The sequence below is a fragment of the Tetrao urogallus genome, assembly GCF_951394365.1.
Source record: "Tetrao urogallus genome assembly, chromosome: 5".
In the NCBI taxonomy this organism is placed as follows: domain Eukaryota; kingdom Metazoa; phylum Chordata; class Aves; order Galliformes; family Phasianidae; genus Tetrao; species Tetrao urogallus.
The window spans coordinates 58270775-58284495 of record NC_136818.1 but is presented as its reverse complement, the minus strand read 5'-3'; the positions used below and the strand labels follow the sequence as shown (position 1 = coordinate 58284495).

Here is a 13721-nt window from a genome sequence, read left to right as displayed (position 1 = left end):
GCTTTATTTTAGAAATAATATTATTTCAGAGAAATTATTTTCTAATTTTCCCTTAAGGCGGGAGAAGCGCCACTGTTAGCCTCTGCCCAAGTTTTTACCTTCAGTCCCTTCAGCCATTCTGTTTCACTTTCAGTTTAGGATCTACTTGAGCTTCATGTTCAAAGCACAAGTTAAAGATGTTCAAGGAAGTCGTGCAGATTTAGGGGAACTTCTGTGTGCTTGAGGCTTCTTTTAAGCATTTTCATCAATATTCATCAACCTTCCACATAAAGTGGGAATCTTGAAGGAAGAGCACTTGTTTGTACTTGTTTGTTTTCCAGAGGAATAACCACGTTATTTACCTATGGGAATTATATATCATCATATTGTGCCATGGGCTAAAAGATCATTTCAAAAAGGGAAACATTTATTTATTTATTTATTTTTTTAATTTTTCAAAGCTCTAAACCTCAGAGTTAAATGAATATTGACTGGTCAGTCAAAACATGTTCAACTTCCCTTCAATATACTGTCTCTACACTGAAGTGAGCTATTTCAGATAGCTGAAAAATTATTGCTTAATACCTTTAAACACTGTCAGAAATCAATAACTTTGAATTCTGTGTAATTTGTACACTAAGTTTGGCATACCACTTTAATTCAGTCTGTTTAGAATTGAATGTAAGTGGTTTGAACAGTTGTCAAAAGGACGAATGTCAAATACTACTTTTTTATTTTAGAAATAATAGTTTGGCTATGTTAGAAATAGTATTACTTTGATACATGAAATATTAACAGTACTTTTATTGAAGATCTGGATAAAGTACAAATTCAAAATATCACGAGAAGTAGCATTGTTTTTGTGGTTACGTACAGCCTGTGCATCACGATTCCTATTTACAATATCTTTGAGATCATAAGCATATCTTAATGAATAAAAAAACACATTTTCCAATTATTTTAGGTGAGCAAACAATTGGCAAAGAAGTCCTGTGCATCACATGATTGAAGCAGCCAAATTTCTTTAACAGCAGGAGCTGTAGCTTATGTAATGAACACTTGTAGAAAAATCAGTTGTGATTCCAGCTTTCAGATTTACTTTTCAGGCTGGCCTTATGTGTTTACTGCTGTGGTGTGTAGCTCTGTGGGTACTCTGCTGTCATCAGAATTTCACAGAAATATTGGCAAAGAAGCCAAGTAATGGGATTATCTGGTATCTTAATAGAACAAACAGGTCTTGATTTTCAACAGTGTGTTTCCAGCTGATAATCAACTGGATTACAGGAGAATTATCTCATTTGCCAGTCATAAGGTTCTTCCTAAACTATAAAATTGCAAACAAAAACACGTGTCAATTAAGGAGTCAAGAAATATGTAGTCTTTCCACCTTCTTATGTATTGAATAGTTTTTATGACAAAGCATCTTCGTTTAAATTGTTTTGCATTTATTTTTCCTGAAGTGTTTGCAGATTTGCTCAGAATTTTTTTTAAATAAGAAAAACATAGACAAAAAATAAATAATAATAATAATAATAATAAAAAAAGATCCAAACCTCTGAGTGTCATTGTATCTTTAATAGAGATACTGCCACACGCTGCTGATGGCAGATACCTAAAAATATTTACTTTTTTCTGTAGGACAAATTCTCAAGGCGTTTACAACACTATTTTCTTCCACTTTCATTTTTTCTCGATCTCCTTTCACCTCAAATATAAATCTCTTGAGACTTTTTCTCCTCTAAATTTCTCACCTCAGAGGAAGGCAGAAAAAAAACCCAGATTTTAAAGATTAACACTGACGGAGTTGCTAACCTTTTCAGAAATCTCCAACAAAATTACAGTTTCAGTGATATTTGCCATCAGGAGAAAAGTTAATTTTACTCATCAGGACTAGTCTAGCAAATGTAGAGGAAATACAGTTGTGAAAATCCAAGATGATAATTTTGCCTTTGGTTACCGAATTCTAAAATGACTTTTAACCTCCACATATCATTTTTGACTTCTCTACACAGGGCATGAGTCAGGGTAAATTTGGTCCTACAGTTTAGAATAAGATCTGTACAGAAAGTGAAAGAAAAATCTTCCTCTAGGATTTAATATCCTTTGCTCTGTAAATGTGTGCATATGCAGTGTAGCATAAACCATGAAGCTGAATACCCATTACTAGCTAGAGCTGTGCACATCTGAAAAGAGATTCCTACCACTTTTTGCACCTTGTTTTGTACACAGGCATTTTAGCACTTCCAGTTAAGCACATGGGAGCGGGAAATTAAACCTAAATGTAAGTGAAGCAGTACACACATGGAAGATACAAACATTCTCATTTTTGACATAGGTGTATGGTAGGGTTTCTGTCCTGTGGCTCAGGGTTGCATGGTTTCCACAAGACTGCACTGCTGGTAATCATGGAAGTTCAAGAAGACAAAAGAAAGATTGCTACCAGTGAACAAGCTAAGTGATGACATGGGCTGAATCACAGCAGCTGCTAATGGCGATGGGATGTTAAAGGCTGAAGCTGAGTATGAAGAAGAGTATAATCATACCTGAAGTTTCAGACAGTGCTGTACCGGTATCCAAATTGCATTGCTTTAGATTCTATAAACTTGAATTAATAACACTTCACGTATAGCATCTTGTATTTATGTATCTTTTATATTTTTCCTCGCTTCTCTAAATCAGGTTTCTTTAATGACTGCTGTATTTTCTCGTGCTGTGGAATTTAGCACACTACTTTGCTGTAGAGGCACGAATCACCTCTCACGTTAGCATGAATTGCCCCTGCAAACAGCTAGGGGGCTGTATTATTCCACTTTTAAAGCAATAAGACACGAATCGAGGAATATACATATCATCAGGCTCTCTTAACAACTTTTTCCTTACCGGTTTGGGCAAACATCAGTGTCTGTGCCCGTGTGCCAGTATTTAAAGTTTAATGGGATCATTTGTATAAGGTATGGAACATCACAAGAGGCTACAGTTTTGCTTGTATCTTCACATCTTTAAGGGTGAATGTGTTTGGTGAGGTGTGCATTCTGTTCTGTTTCTTACCTGTAAGCGGTTTGAATGCCACTATGATATTTGAGCATTTATGTATCTAGTCTACTGAAATCAAAAGAATGCCACATCAGATATGAATTCATGAAGAAATTTTGCAGTTTTTTTTTTCTTCCAGGTGGTCTGATACTACTTGAGCACAACCTCTGGTGAGGACAGGGAAGCAAGACAGTAGGAAGAATTTCTGGACGAGAATAGCTGTATGACTTCACTACCAGGTCAGTCTAGAGGTGTGATGGTTTGTTTTTTTCTTTCTCATTTTTTTTTTTAATTTTTTTGTGCAGGTAGCTTTATTTTATTATACTTCTGCATGAATTAGGCCACTCAGTAATTTGGATTGCACTTGCACTGGGTTTTTATTTGATTACTGTGTGAACGCTCATTGTTTACTTTGCTTTTGTTTTATGTTTTTCCTGATACTTACTGAAAGCTCTAAACCCAAATAAATGACAAGTTCAGTAAAAACTCAATCTTGCTTTTGTGCTGCAAAAGCCCATTCAAGGCTTCATAAGCCCCTCAAAATTGATTTTTGGAGCACTGTTATTTAATCTGTCCTTCAGAAAACTTTAATGCCTTGGGCAAATCCTTCTTGCCTTATTCCCACCACTAGGTTCTCTGACTTCATGGCAAGCAGATAAATGTAAGACAAAGAAAAGCAGTGCAGTCCTTAGTAATTCTCTTAAGTTGTCTACTCTCCCTTTCTCATTATTGAATAAAACCTCCTGTGTAAACACTATATTTTGCTCTCTCATGGCATGCAGACTTTTTCCCATTAGTCTCTCGCTCTTCCCCACCTGCTACATCTGACTCATTAGCTCATTTTTAGCTGTTTTTCACCTTTTCCTTCCCCAAAGAAATATACTTAAAGTTCAGGGAACTGTTCTTATTCTCAGCATACCTTCTCTCCACATATCTAACGCAGTGCAACTTTCCTCTCTGGCTCAGTGGCTCCAACTTCAATATTTTCTTGCAGAGTTCACTATTTAAAATGAGGTCTATGGCAGAGATGGCGGAGGGAATTAGCAGGTTAGCTGTGGTCCAGTCAATATATTAATGCAACCTTGTCAGCTTACCATTACATTGTCATCTGAACTGCAGCAAGCCATTACAACCTAACGTAGTGTTCCAACACCACAGCTCTTGCACATGAGACTAGCTACAAAACAACATCAAGTAGCATCTGAGTCAATTTTTCTTCCATGTGAAATCCTTCTGAGAGTTTGCTGTCAACCACTAATTTACATGCAAATGAGTAGGCAGAAGGAAATCCAGTAAGGCTGAATACAGAAAAAAATAGTATTCTGACTTCACACGTCTTGTATGAGTGGCCTGAAGTACCATATGGCCCTGACTACAGACGGAGTTGGATGCTCGTGCTGCATTCAATGCATTTAGGTTCAGTCTATAAGATGGAATGAAGCTTAAAAATGCCCATTGTTTAGGAGTTTTGAAGCAGTGTTGATTTTTTTTTTAAACAGAAGCTTTAATATTATTATTGTTCCTCATTAGCATATATTTTCTTTATTAAAAGTTTTCAAAGAAGTAAAACAGCTAATGTAGATAACTACAAAAACCCAAGAACCTACAGTTATGTAAAAACTAGCAGTAAGTGCTGGCAGTAAGTAGCCTAAGTAGTTAGTACTGATTTCCACATTATTTATACTGTAATGGCCTTTAAACAATAATTCAGTAGTGATTATGTTGTCATCTGTCTTCTAATGAAATGTTTGTCCTTACCAGCTGCACCTTGTATTTGTTATATTATAATCATTGTCCTGAAACTTCTTAGTAACTATCAATCAACAGAATAGAAAACTAGCTTAAATATCTTTAAAATAGTCACATTTAAAACTTCCTTTTTTTTTTTTTTTTTTTTTTTCCAAATTATTTCTTTTGCTGAAGAACCTTATGTTTTGAGTGATTGTCACATATAAATGGCAAGGTCGATCTTGGTTAGACTAAACTCAACAGCAAAACACCCACTGACTTAATTTTACCCTAGAGAAGATACGTGGAAAAGAACGTGGGAGGAGCATAAGGATTTCAGCCACAGAATGGGTTTGGAGCTTTCATATCAGTGAGAAATGGCAGATAGATCAACTGATGGTTTTTCTCAAGGTGAGGGACGGGATCTTGCTTGTAAGGAAATTACTTCATTGTTAGTTCTTGCTATCCTAAGTGCAGAAATAGTGGCCAAACTGCAGGCTTCAGCCTTCTGGTGAGTCAGTTGTCTTGGTGGCCTATAGCAAACGATTGTTTGTTTAAAATATAAGAAAAATGTGAAAGCCACAGAAAAAACAAGCACTATCAATTGCTATCAACCACTACATATTGTTAAAATCTTCCACTGCGGATAAACAAAGTCTACCAGTTACTGAATCTACAGACTGGATTCTGTTGCAGTCACCTAAGTCTGGGATTAGTTCTGTGGGAAGCAGAGCTCTACTGTTGTGCAGATGGGACACTTTGGTTTTGAATATTTTCAGTCTGGCACCTTGGTAAATTTTTCAAGACCCAGAACGGGGTTTATAGCTGCAGCTTACAGGAGAGTACACGTAATCAATATGTGTACAATGGCACTTGAGGTTTGCTGCATATCTCAAGTGTTAATGTGATGCAAGTGAGTTCAGCTACTCAACCCCAGTGATCCTCCATGAAGAGAGCAAAGAGCTGCGTTGTCTCTGTGCTGTCAGGACACGGAAATTAGTTTAGACATAAATGGAAGGGATGGCATCCAGAGACTAATGAATACTGCATGTAAGCTGGCAAAAATTAAAAATAATTTCATCTCCAGAACAAAAAATGTGGTACAATTGCACTCATGACAAGCATGAATACTTTTTCACACCTACAGTCCTGTTAGAAAACAAACAACAGGCATTCTGAGCTACCATGTGCCATGGACTTCCTGGCTGGATTACTTTTTTCAGAACATGGTTGTGTTTTAAAGCTTTTCTGGATTATGAAATCAAAAGCTTTCTTCGTTTTTCTAGAGATGAACCAAAGACTGGCAAGGGGAATGTTTAGTGACAATCCGCAGAGTTTTGGAGGTGCGCCTTTCCAGATGTCTTGGTATTTCTGAACTGTCAGTAACATTTTTACTTTTTAACACTTTTAAATCACGATTTCAGTTTCACTGCAGTGGTAAACACTCCACACAAGCTGTGTTTTATAACAGTAAAAGTCACTGTTAATGCGGGGCTCTGCAGTGTGGGGCTTTTCTATGCCCAATAATACTATGTGTGTATGTACGTGTGTGTTCAGGATGTTAATGCATGAGTGGTTTTATAAGTATTGGTCTGGATTTCAGTTCAGTTCTTGCCTGCCTTGTTGTGGTGTGAATGTTGCAGCTACTCCTGACTTACATCTCTAAATTACAGAGTTATTATCAGGCATACATATAACTTTTATACTAAGTAACTACTATAACTCTGCGTGCCATAATGATGTTAAAATTACCAGTAAAGAAGTAATCATCTTTGCATTTTGCTCGCTTTAGCTCACACTGAAGTGTGTGGAAGGCCAGCTTGCTTCATGGCTTGTGTAGCAGCTATTGCAAAACCTAGGACTGACTTCCATCATCAATGCCATCACCAACTTAGCACCTTCTAGTTACCTAGGCATGCTTCCAAAATCTGGCTGTTGTCTATCCCTCTGACAATATCCTTATTGCACATGTAACAGATTCTAGTTTTTTTTTCCCCATAGAAAAGCACAGCCTCTCTCAAATGAAAGAAAACACACAGAGGTGTGATTTCATTGGTTGCAACTTGAGATCAGCGTTATGAATTCATGGTAAGAAGCAGCGCCCTGGACAGGTTGGTTTGGAAATACAAATGCACCTGCTAAGAGAAAGTGGCAGGAGAGGAAAAGAAGCAGCAGCAGAGCTTTCACTCGGATGGGTTCTGTGAGAGCTCCGCGTAGCCCGGCAGATGCTTGGCTTTTAAATAAGTGTTTCTGAAGCACCTTACAACAGTTTAGCTCCATCTGTGATTCAGTTTTCTCCACAGCAGCGGCCAGCCCCACCAGCTTCCTTCTGCAAGGAGAGGCATGTTCCTTTAGGCAAAATGTACTGTGAGGAGAAGCAAATTCCTCAAATTGAGCAGGCCGAGCAGCGCATTGATGACACTGCCAAGGAAAGGACAGAAGTATAGGCTATTCTTTTTAAGAAAGAAAACATTTGGTCGCAGCTAAAAGCTGAGAACACCTGAATCCAGTGTTCCATGTACGAAAGCAAGGAAATCTGGAAACCGACGTTGTTTTGGGCACACTGCATTTCATTGGGTTTTGGGGGAGCGCTGCGTAGTAGCGACTGTGGGCAAACCACTACATAGTTCTCTGCTTGAACCATCTGTCGTGCACGCGGGACATATGCTCGCCTTACTCGTGCGGGAGCCCAGTGAAAGCCGATACAGGCGGGCCGGGCCGAGCACCGCGAGCCGCGGCAGCACCGCTCCGGGGCGCCGCCACACGCACCGGACGCCTCCGCCTATCGGTCAACTCGGGAGCCCTCCCGCAGCTCCCGGGCTGCCCCGCCGGAACAGCTCCCTGCCCGCGGCGGAGCTCCGTCCCAGTTTCCCCGGTCAAACTTTCCCAGCCGTCGGCAGCACCTGCGCGCATCTCCCGGGCGAGAGGCAGCACCGCCTCCGCGCGAAGAAATAAAGTTGCGGCTCCGAGGAGGGGACGAATCCCCTCCCGCAGGGCTCGGGCAGCCGCGGGGAGCCCTGTAGGTGGCTGTCAGCGCCTCATCCCCCCCACCCCTCCCCGTGAACGCTCGGTCCCTCCCCGGGCACAGGCGCTGCCCACCCAAGGAGGCGCCCGGCGCTGCTGCCCCGCTGCCGCCGCTCCGCGCACACACAGACACACAAATACGGTGCGTGCGCCTCCGGGAGTCAGCGCCTCCGCCTTCAGGTTGCTCAGACCTGAAACCTACGGGGAATCTCAGCGTTCTTGTCGCCGCTCCTGCTGGTGGAAGCGGTGAAGAGGAGAGATTTTTATTACTACTATTATTATTATTTTTTCCCCCCTTCTCCTTATATTCAATGGATCGGAACTTGGAGTCTTTGCACCTCGGCGGTTTCGGAATATCTACATGCTGAGCCTCTTTGTTGTGGCACATCGGCTCGTTCGGTGGAACCATCCGGAGACGGCACGATGTTCCTCGCGCTGCTCTACTTGGCTCTGCCCTTAGCGGGTAAGTTGTGCGGGTGTTCTGCGCCCCGCGGAGCCGGGCGAGGGGCGTGCGGGGCCGGGTGCCCGGTGGCTGTCAGCCCACCGTTCGGACAGGAGAGTGAAGTTTCCACTACTTTGCACGGCTCTGCCTCTCGCATCGCTCGGCCGCTGCAAGCTTTGCGAGATGACAGGCTTAGCGACGTTGGGCTCCGGCAAGTCGCAGGTAAACTTTTCATTTTAATGGAAAAAGGCTGATGAAGGGACGAGGAAGGTGGCAGCAGCCTGTGAGGGCTAGCCGCCCCAGCCTGGCAGCCCGCCCGCCGCAGGCATCCCTTGCGCCCCGAGGGGTCCGCCTCTCCTCCCGCGTCTCTGAGGGAGCGCGACGGGGGCACGGAGGAGCGGAAAGAGTTAATGTAATTTGCTTTGTTCTCATGCGAAAGCATCGTGCTGAGGAGAAAGGGAAGAAGGAGACCGTAAATTCCCGTTTTAGGATATGTGTAGCATAAGCAAAACGGTGTGGAGCCTTTAGAAAGTGACTGACGCAGAAAGGAGGCTGATATCAATCAGCGCGGATGCGTCTCTCGCGGAGCGGCCGTGCTGTTGGTGGCTGTGATGGAAATCACTGCACAGCTCGCGGAAAGTCAGGCCGAGTGCTTAACCCCGCTGTTAAACGCTGGAGCGGGAAGGGTATCTGTTTCACCAAAGCGGATCCGGAGAGGGATGAAGGCTCGTTCTGCCAGGCACGTTAACCCCTGTGGGTTTTCTTTCCTTTTTGCGTTTCCTCATAAATCGACCGGCAGGGTTAAGGCGTGCTCTTCTTCCCTCGCGCTCCCACAGAAGCGGATCTGGCTGTGAGAAGCCCACGTGCTTTAGGCCGTGCCCGAGCTTCGCCAGGTGCTGCCCGTGGGCTTTATGCAGGGAAGTGCCTCGTGTTGCTCGGGCTCCTGCCCCGGAGCGCCGCTCGTGGCAGCCCCATCCCACAAAGAGAGTGTGTGTTGGTTTGTGTCTCCTCTTTCCAGACGTACTTCTGTCCGCAGAAGTCAGCGGGCTGCCCGGAGGGGACCGCCTCGACTGTGTGAAAGCCAGCGATCAATGTCTCAAGGAGCAGAGCTGTAGTACTAAGTACAGGACACTGAGGCAGTGTGTAGCCGGCAAAGAGAGCAACTTCAGCCGGGCGACAGGCCTGGAGGCGAAGGATGAATGCAAAAGCGCCATGGAGGCTCTCAAGCAGAAATCTCTGTACAACTGCCGCTGCAAGAGGGGCATGAAGAAGGAGAAAAACTGCCTGCGTATTTACTGGAGCATGTACCAGAGCTTACAGGGTACGTTGCAAAACAGAAACATTACATTCCCCCTAATGCAGCCCCTCACATCTGCAGCTAGCTGCTGCCACTGAGGCTAAGCCGGGGGTCTGACCTCGTAATTCACATTGTGCTCTTCAGCTGCAAACTGAGGACCTTTCATCCGACTCGGGAACAGCTGCTGTTCCATCTCCTGTTGTTGGGAAATCCACAATGAGGGTTTCCTCCAGGGGACCCAGCTGACCTTTCTAAACCAGAGTCAAACCAGGGCATTAGCAAGTGCAAAAGCTACAAAAACAGTCACTTGGAGATGTTTTCCCAATATTTCAACTCCTTAATTAGGACTCACCTAACAAGATCACAGAACACTGAAACAGTAAAATGTAACATGAAGAGGAGCATTGTTTTAAAGAAAAGTTTATTGTTCCTGGTGTTTGCTAGCAATATTCCCTGGATATGCTGAGACAGAAAAGAGAAGTTCATGCTTCCTAGAGCAGTAGAAGTGCCGGTTAGGAGGGATGTGGCAGTGACTGACTTGTGACTTCTGTTCTCATTGATGTCACTGGCCGGTTTCCCACAGTCCGCTGAGAATAGCAAAGTCCTTATGAAAGATACCGTTTTTGTCCCTGTTTTTGCTCTGGTCTTGGAGTTGTAGATGCTGTCCTTCATTTCCATGTGGTCCCCACTTAACTATTTTTGTGTATCTTCTTTTGTGTTCTTCCACAAAAGGCAGTCGTCCCTTTTAGTTCAGTTATCCAAGCATCTACTGGAAGGTTGTCATGAGTCGATATATATTTGTGTTCTAGCTTTCATAATAAATTGCATGACTCTCAGGCATTTTCTGCATCATAAATAAATTTCCCTTCCAACAGTATCTTGTTAGGAATGTTTTGTTCCAAAGATGCTCATTTTTTGGCTGTTACCTGGACTGCTCTTCTATTGTTAGTGTAGTGAAGAGGAACTTTCCTGCTAGTGTATTGAGATGGGACAGATCTGATGATGTCAGACTGTCACTGCAAAACAAATCATGACCTTATTCATGGGGGAAGGAGAGAAAAGAGCTAGTGATGGGGATAAACAACTTGCTTCTTTCAGGTGTTTATATATATAGAGAAGTAGCCATGCAGATACATTAAAGGGAATTACCTATCAAGTCTATTGCAGTTACTTCATTTGATAGTCAGCAACAAAATCTTAGCTTGAATTCTTGTTTTGAAAAAAAAAATGAACTTTTTTATGTCTTTAGGAAATGACTTGCTTGAGGATTCCCCCTATGAACCAGTTAACAGCAGGCTATCAGACATATTCAGGCTAGCACCGATTGTATCAGGTAAGCAGACTTAAAATTCTTTAACCGAAACATGAGTTGAATTCTGGAACTTTCATAACTCGTGGAACTGTACCTTCTTAAGTAAAGATATGAGTTGGTGACTTTCTGGATTTAAGAAGTTCATAATATGGTTGGTTTTGTAGTAATAATTAAAGCTGAAGGAGTTCTCGGCAGGATGACAGTTTCTTGAGTCATTCTTAACAATAAATGCTAAATGTTCCTGTAGGTGGCAATCTGATTCCCTGTGTTCCTGATTTACAAATCAGTTCCTTTTTGGGAACGTGGTCAGTGCAAATTACCTCCTGTTCGCATTCAAGAACATCAGAAGATAATCTTTCAAATGTTTTCATAAGGGAATGCTTTACAGTTTCAAACAGTTTTGTTATTTTGTGCCTTTCAGAACTTCCTTGTATTAATTACAATGTTATTCATTAATTTAATTATGCTGTTTGTTTGCACTGGACTAAGTTACATTCATTTTGGATGATGTTAATTGAAACAATGAATTTGGGACATCTACAGTGGTTAAAGGTTGGAATTGAAATTCTTTTCCACAGTTTCAGAAAGTCTTCTGAGGATGCGGTCTGTACTCAGGACTTTGTTTAGTTACATAAAGAAACTGAACGTGCACAATGGAATATGCATGTTCCATGTATGTGCACAATGTAACATGATGTTAAGCTGTAGTTAACTGACATGGTACAGATAAGCATTAGTAGATTGCTCTTCAAAGGAAAAAAGAAAAAAATGGAGAGAATGGCTTGACCAATTTTCAGCATTGCTTGCACTTGTTAGGACCTTAAGTCTCATTAAAAGCTGGGGGATGTAGGTTGTTAAGTATTTAATGGTACAGATTTTCAAAGGCCTATAGACACATAAAATGTAGATAACTGCCCACTGGGATTTTCAGAAAGGGCTAAGTGATTTAAATAGGTGCTAGATGCCCAGGCATTTAAAAAAATTCTAAGTGCTTAATGCATCTTTAGGTATCTTAATGCCTTTGAAAATCGGCCCTTTAGTCACTTTTCAAAATGTAACTTCAGATCCAAATTGCATACATCTTTTGAGAGCATTGCCTTAGTTTGATGATCAAGTCTATTGCAGAAGTAGGGAGAAAAAGAATTTCTGAAGAAACTTCATTCATTTATTTATCACTTAAAAAACAAACAATCCAATTTAGTACAAAAGCAAGACAAAATCAGGGAAGAGGTCTTCTAGGCTGTTTTCTTAAACGAAAGGGGCAAATTCTAACCTATCTTTGCAGTGTTATACGCTACTGAAACACCCTCTGCTTTCTGTTACGTGTTAGATTGCCAATTTTCTTGCAAAGTAATTTTTTTAGTAGTGTAGTAAGTTTCTCTACTTGTTGTGTTCAGCAGCAAAGTAGGACAAGTGACTTCTTTCCTACCACAGCCACTTGGGTTGCTGGTGGACTGCTGAGGACTCAGTCAGTGTTAATGGTACGCCACGAATTACTGTTTGCTTTGATGGAAGTTTCAATCTAACAAGGATTAGAGGCCTGGATTAACAGGGAACAAACAGAAGGTGTCATACAGTGGAGAACTACCACTGTTTGGAAATACTGTCATTTTGGAGAAAAAGAGTAGCAAAAGCATTTTTCTTATCGTCATGGTTACTGCTGCATGTAACGTTCTTTAAAGCTGCCTCCTTAAGAGTTTTGCAGGGCTCTGCATACACCCCAAACAGCAGAACTATGTAAGAGATTTGTATATCTTGATTTAAACAAACAAACAAAACCCTGTGCAAGCAATGTTGGCAGGCATTTCATAACTGCTAATACAGTTATTGCTGCTTAGAGATGTTTCTGCAGTGTTCCTTCTCATTAAAGTTACTTGGGTGTAATTAAAAGCAGAGGTTAGCCCTACTATCTCATGTAGGTTACTCTGTGGTACTGCGTGACTTGGTATATATCAAGGCTGTTGGTTCAGCTGTGCTTTTTTGTTTGTTTTCTACTTGTTTTTGAGACAATATAGCAAATCATTATAATTGGCTTCTATCGTATGTGGGGTGGGAAGGAACCATTTGCCTAAGATGACTATTTTGTTACATCAATCTTTTGAAGTATATATATGTCAAAGGAACGGAGGGCAGTTTTTAGAAGGAGTTAAATTTGGCCTAATTTTGAGCTGAAGGAAGTTCAAAATTGTGTTCTTCTCTTAAGCAGAACCCTGTTTTCTCATTAGGTGTTGAAGCATCAGTATGTTGACTTAAAACATTATGCAGGAATATATATATATTTTTTTGCTCGACTTGTTCCTAAGTTTGTAGTTTCTCTCAAGTTCCCGTTAACCTAACGGGGAACAAATGATGAGGTCACAATATTAAAATGAAGCTTTGTTTTATATTTTCAAGTAGCCAAAGTTGTACTGAGACTAGTGGTTTAGTTAGTCTGGAACTATAAAGACAAAGTGTTCCATACAAACTTCAAAGCAAGGTTCAACAACATTGTTTTGAATGTTGAACAAACTGAAATATATAGAAGAAAGCATAAAGATGGCTAAAACAAATATGTGCTCAGTGTTTGGTTTACATGTGAAAATGTATCCTGTGTGTTCAGAGTGGTGCCTGAACTTACTTCCTTTCCATCTACGATTTAAATTCAGGATTCAGCTCTTTCTATGAAGCCAGTCTTCTGATACCCCACATTGCCAAACCCAGGACTGAGAGCCTTTCCTGTTGAAGGGCAGGGCTGTCTTATTCTTCTGATTTGGATATGTCTGATTTTTCTTTAGAAATACTGTGTCTGATGCAGCACTTCTTCCTCAAGGTTGTGAATTATTCTAGTAGGCAGCTCTTGAAATTACTGAAGACCTCTGTGTGTGTTTCAGAGAGTAACAGATTTGGGTTACTTATTGTGATGTATA

At 41.4% G+C, this 13721-nt stretch overlaps 1 protein-coding gene across 1 annotated transcript in view; it reads left to right on the top strand.

Moving 5' to 3' along the window:
* Positions 1-8187: 8187 nt before the first annotated feature.
* The window catches only part of GFRA1 (GDNF family receptor alpha 1), a gene marked incomplete at both ends in the record, with an annotated part of 135357 nt that continues 129823 nt past the window's right edge, over positions 8188-13721 (top strand). The window contains 3 exons of the mRNA XM_079535528.1: positions 8188-8227; positions 9225-9527; positions 10753-10836. Coding sequence (XP_079391654.1) covers positions 8188-8227; positions 9225-9527; positions 10753-10836 — 427 coding nt within the window. The remainder of the gene's footprint in view (positions 8228-9224; positions 9528-10752; positions 10837-13721) is intronic.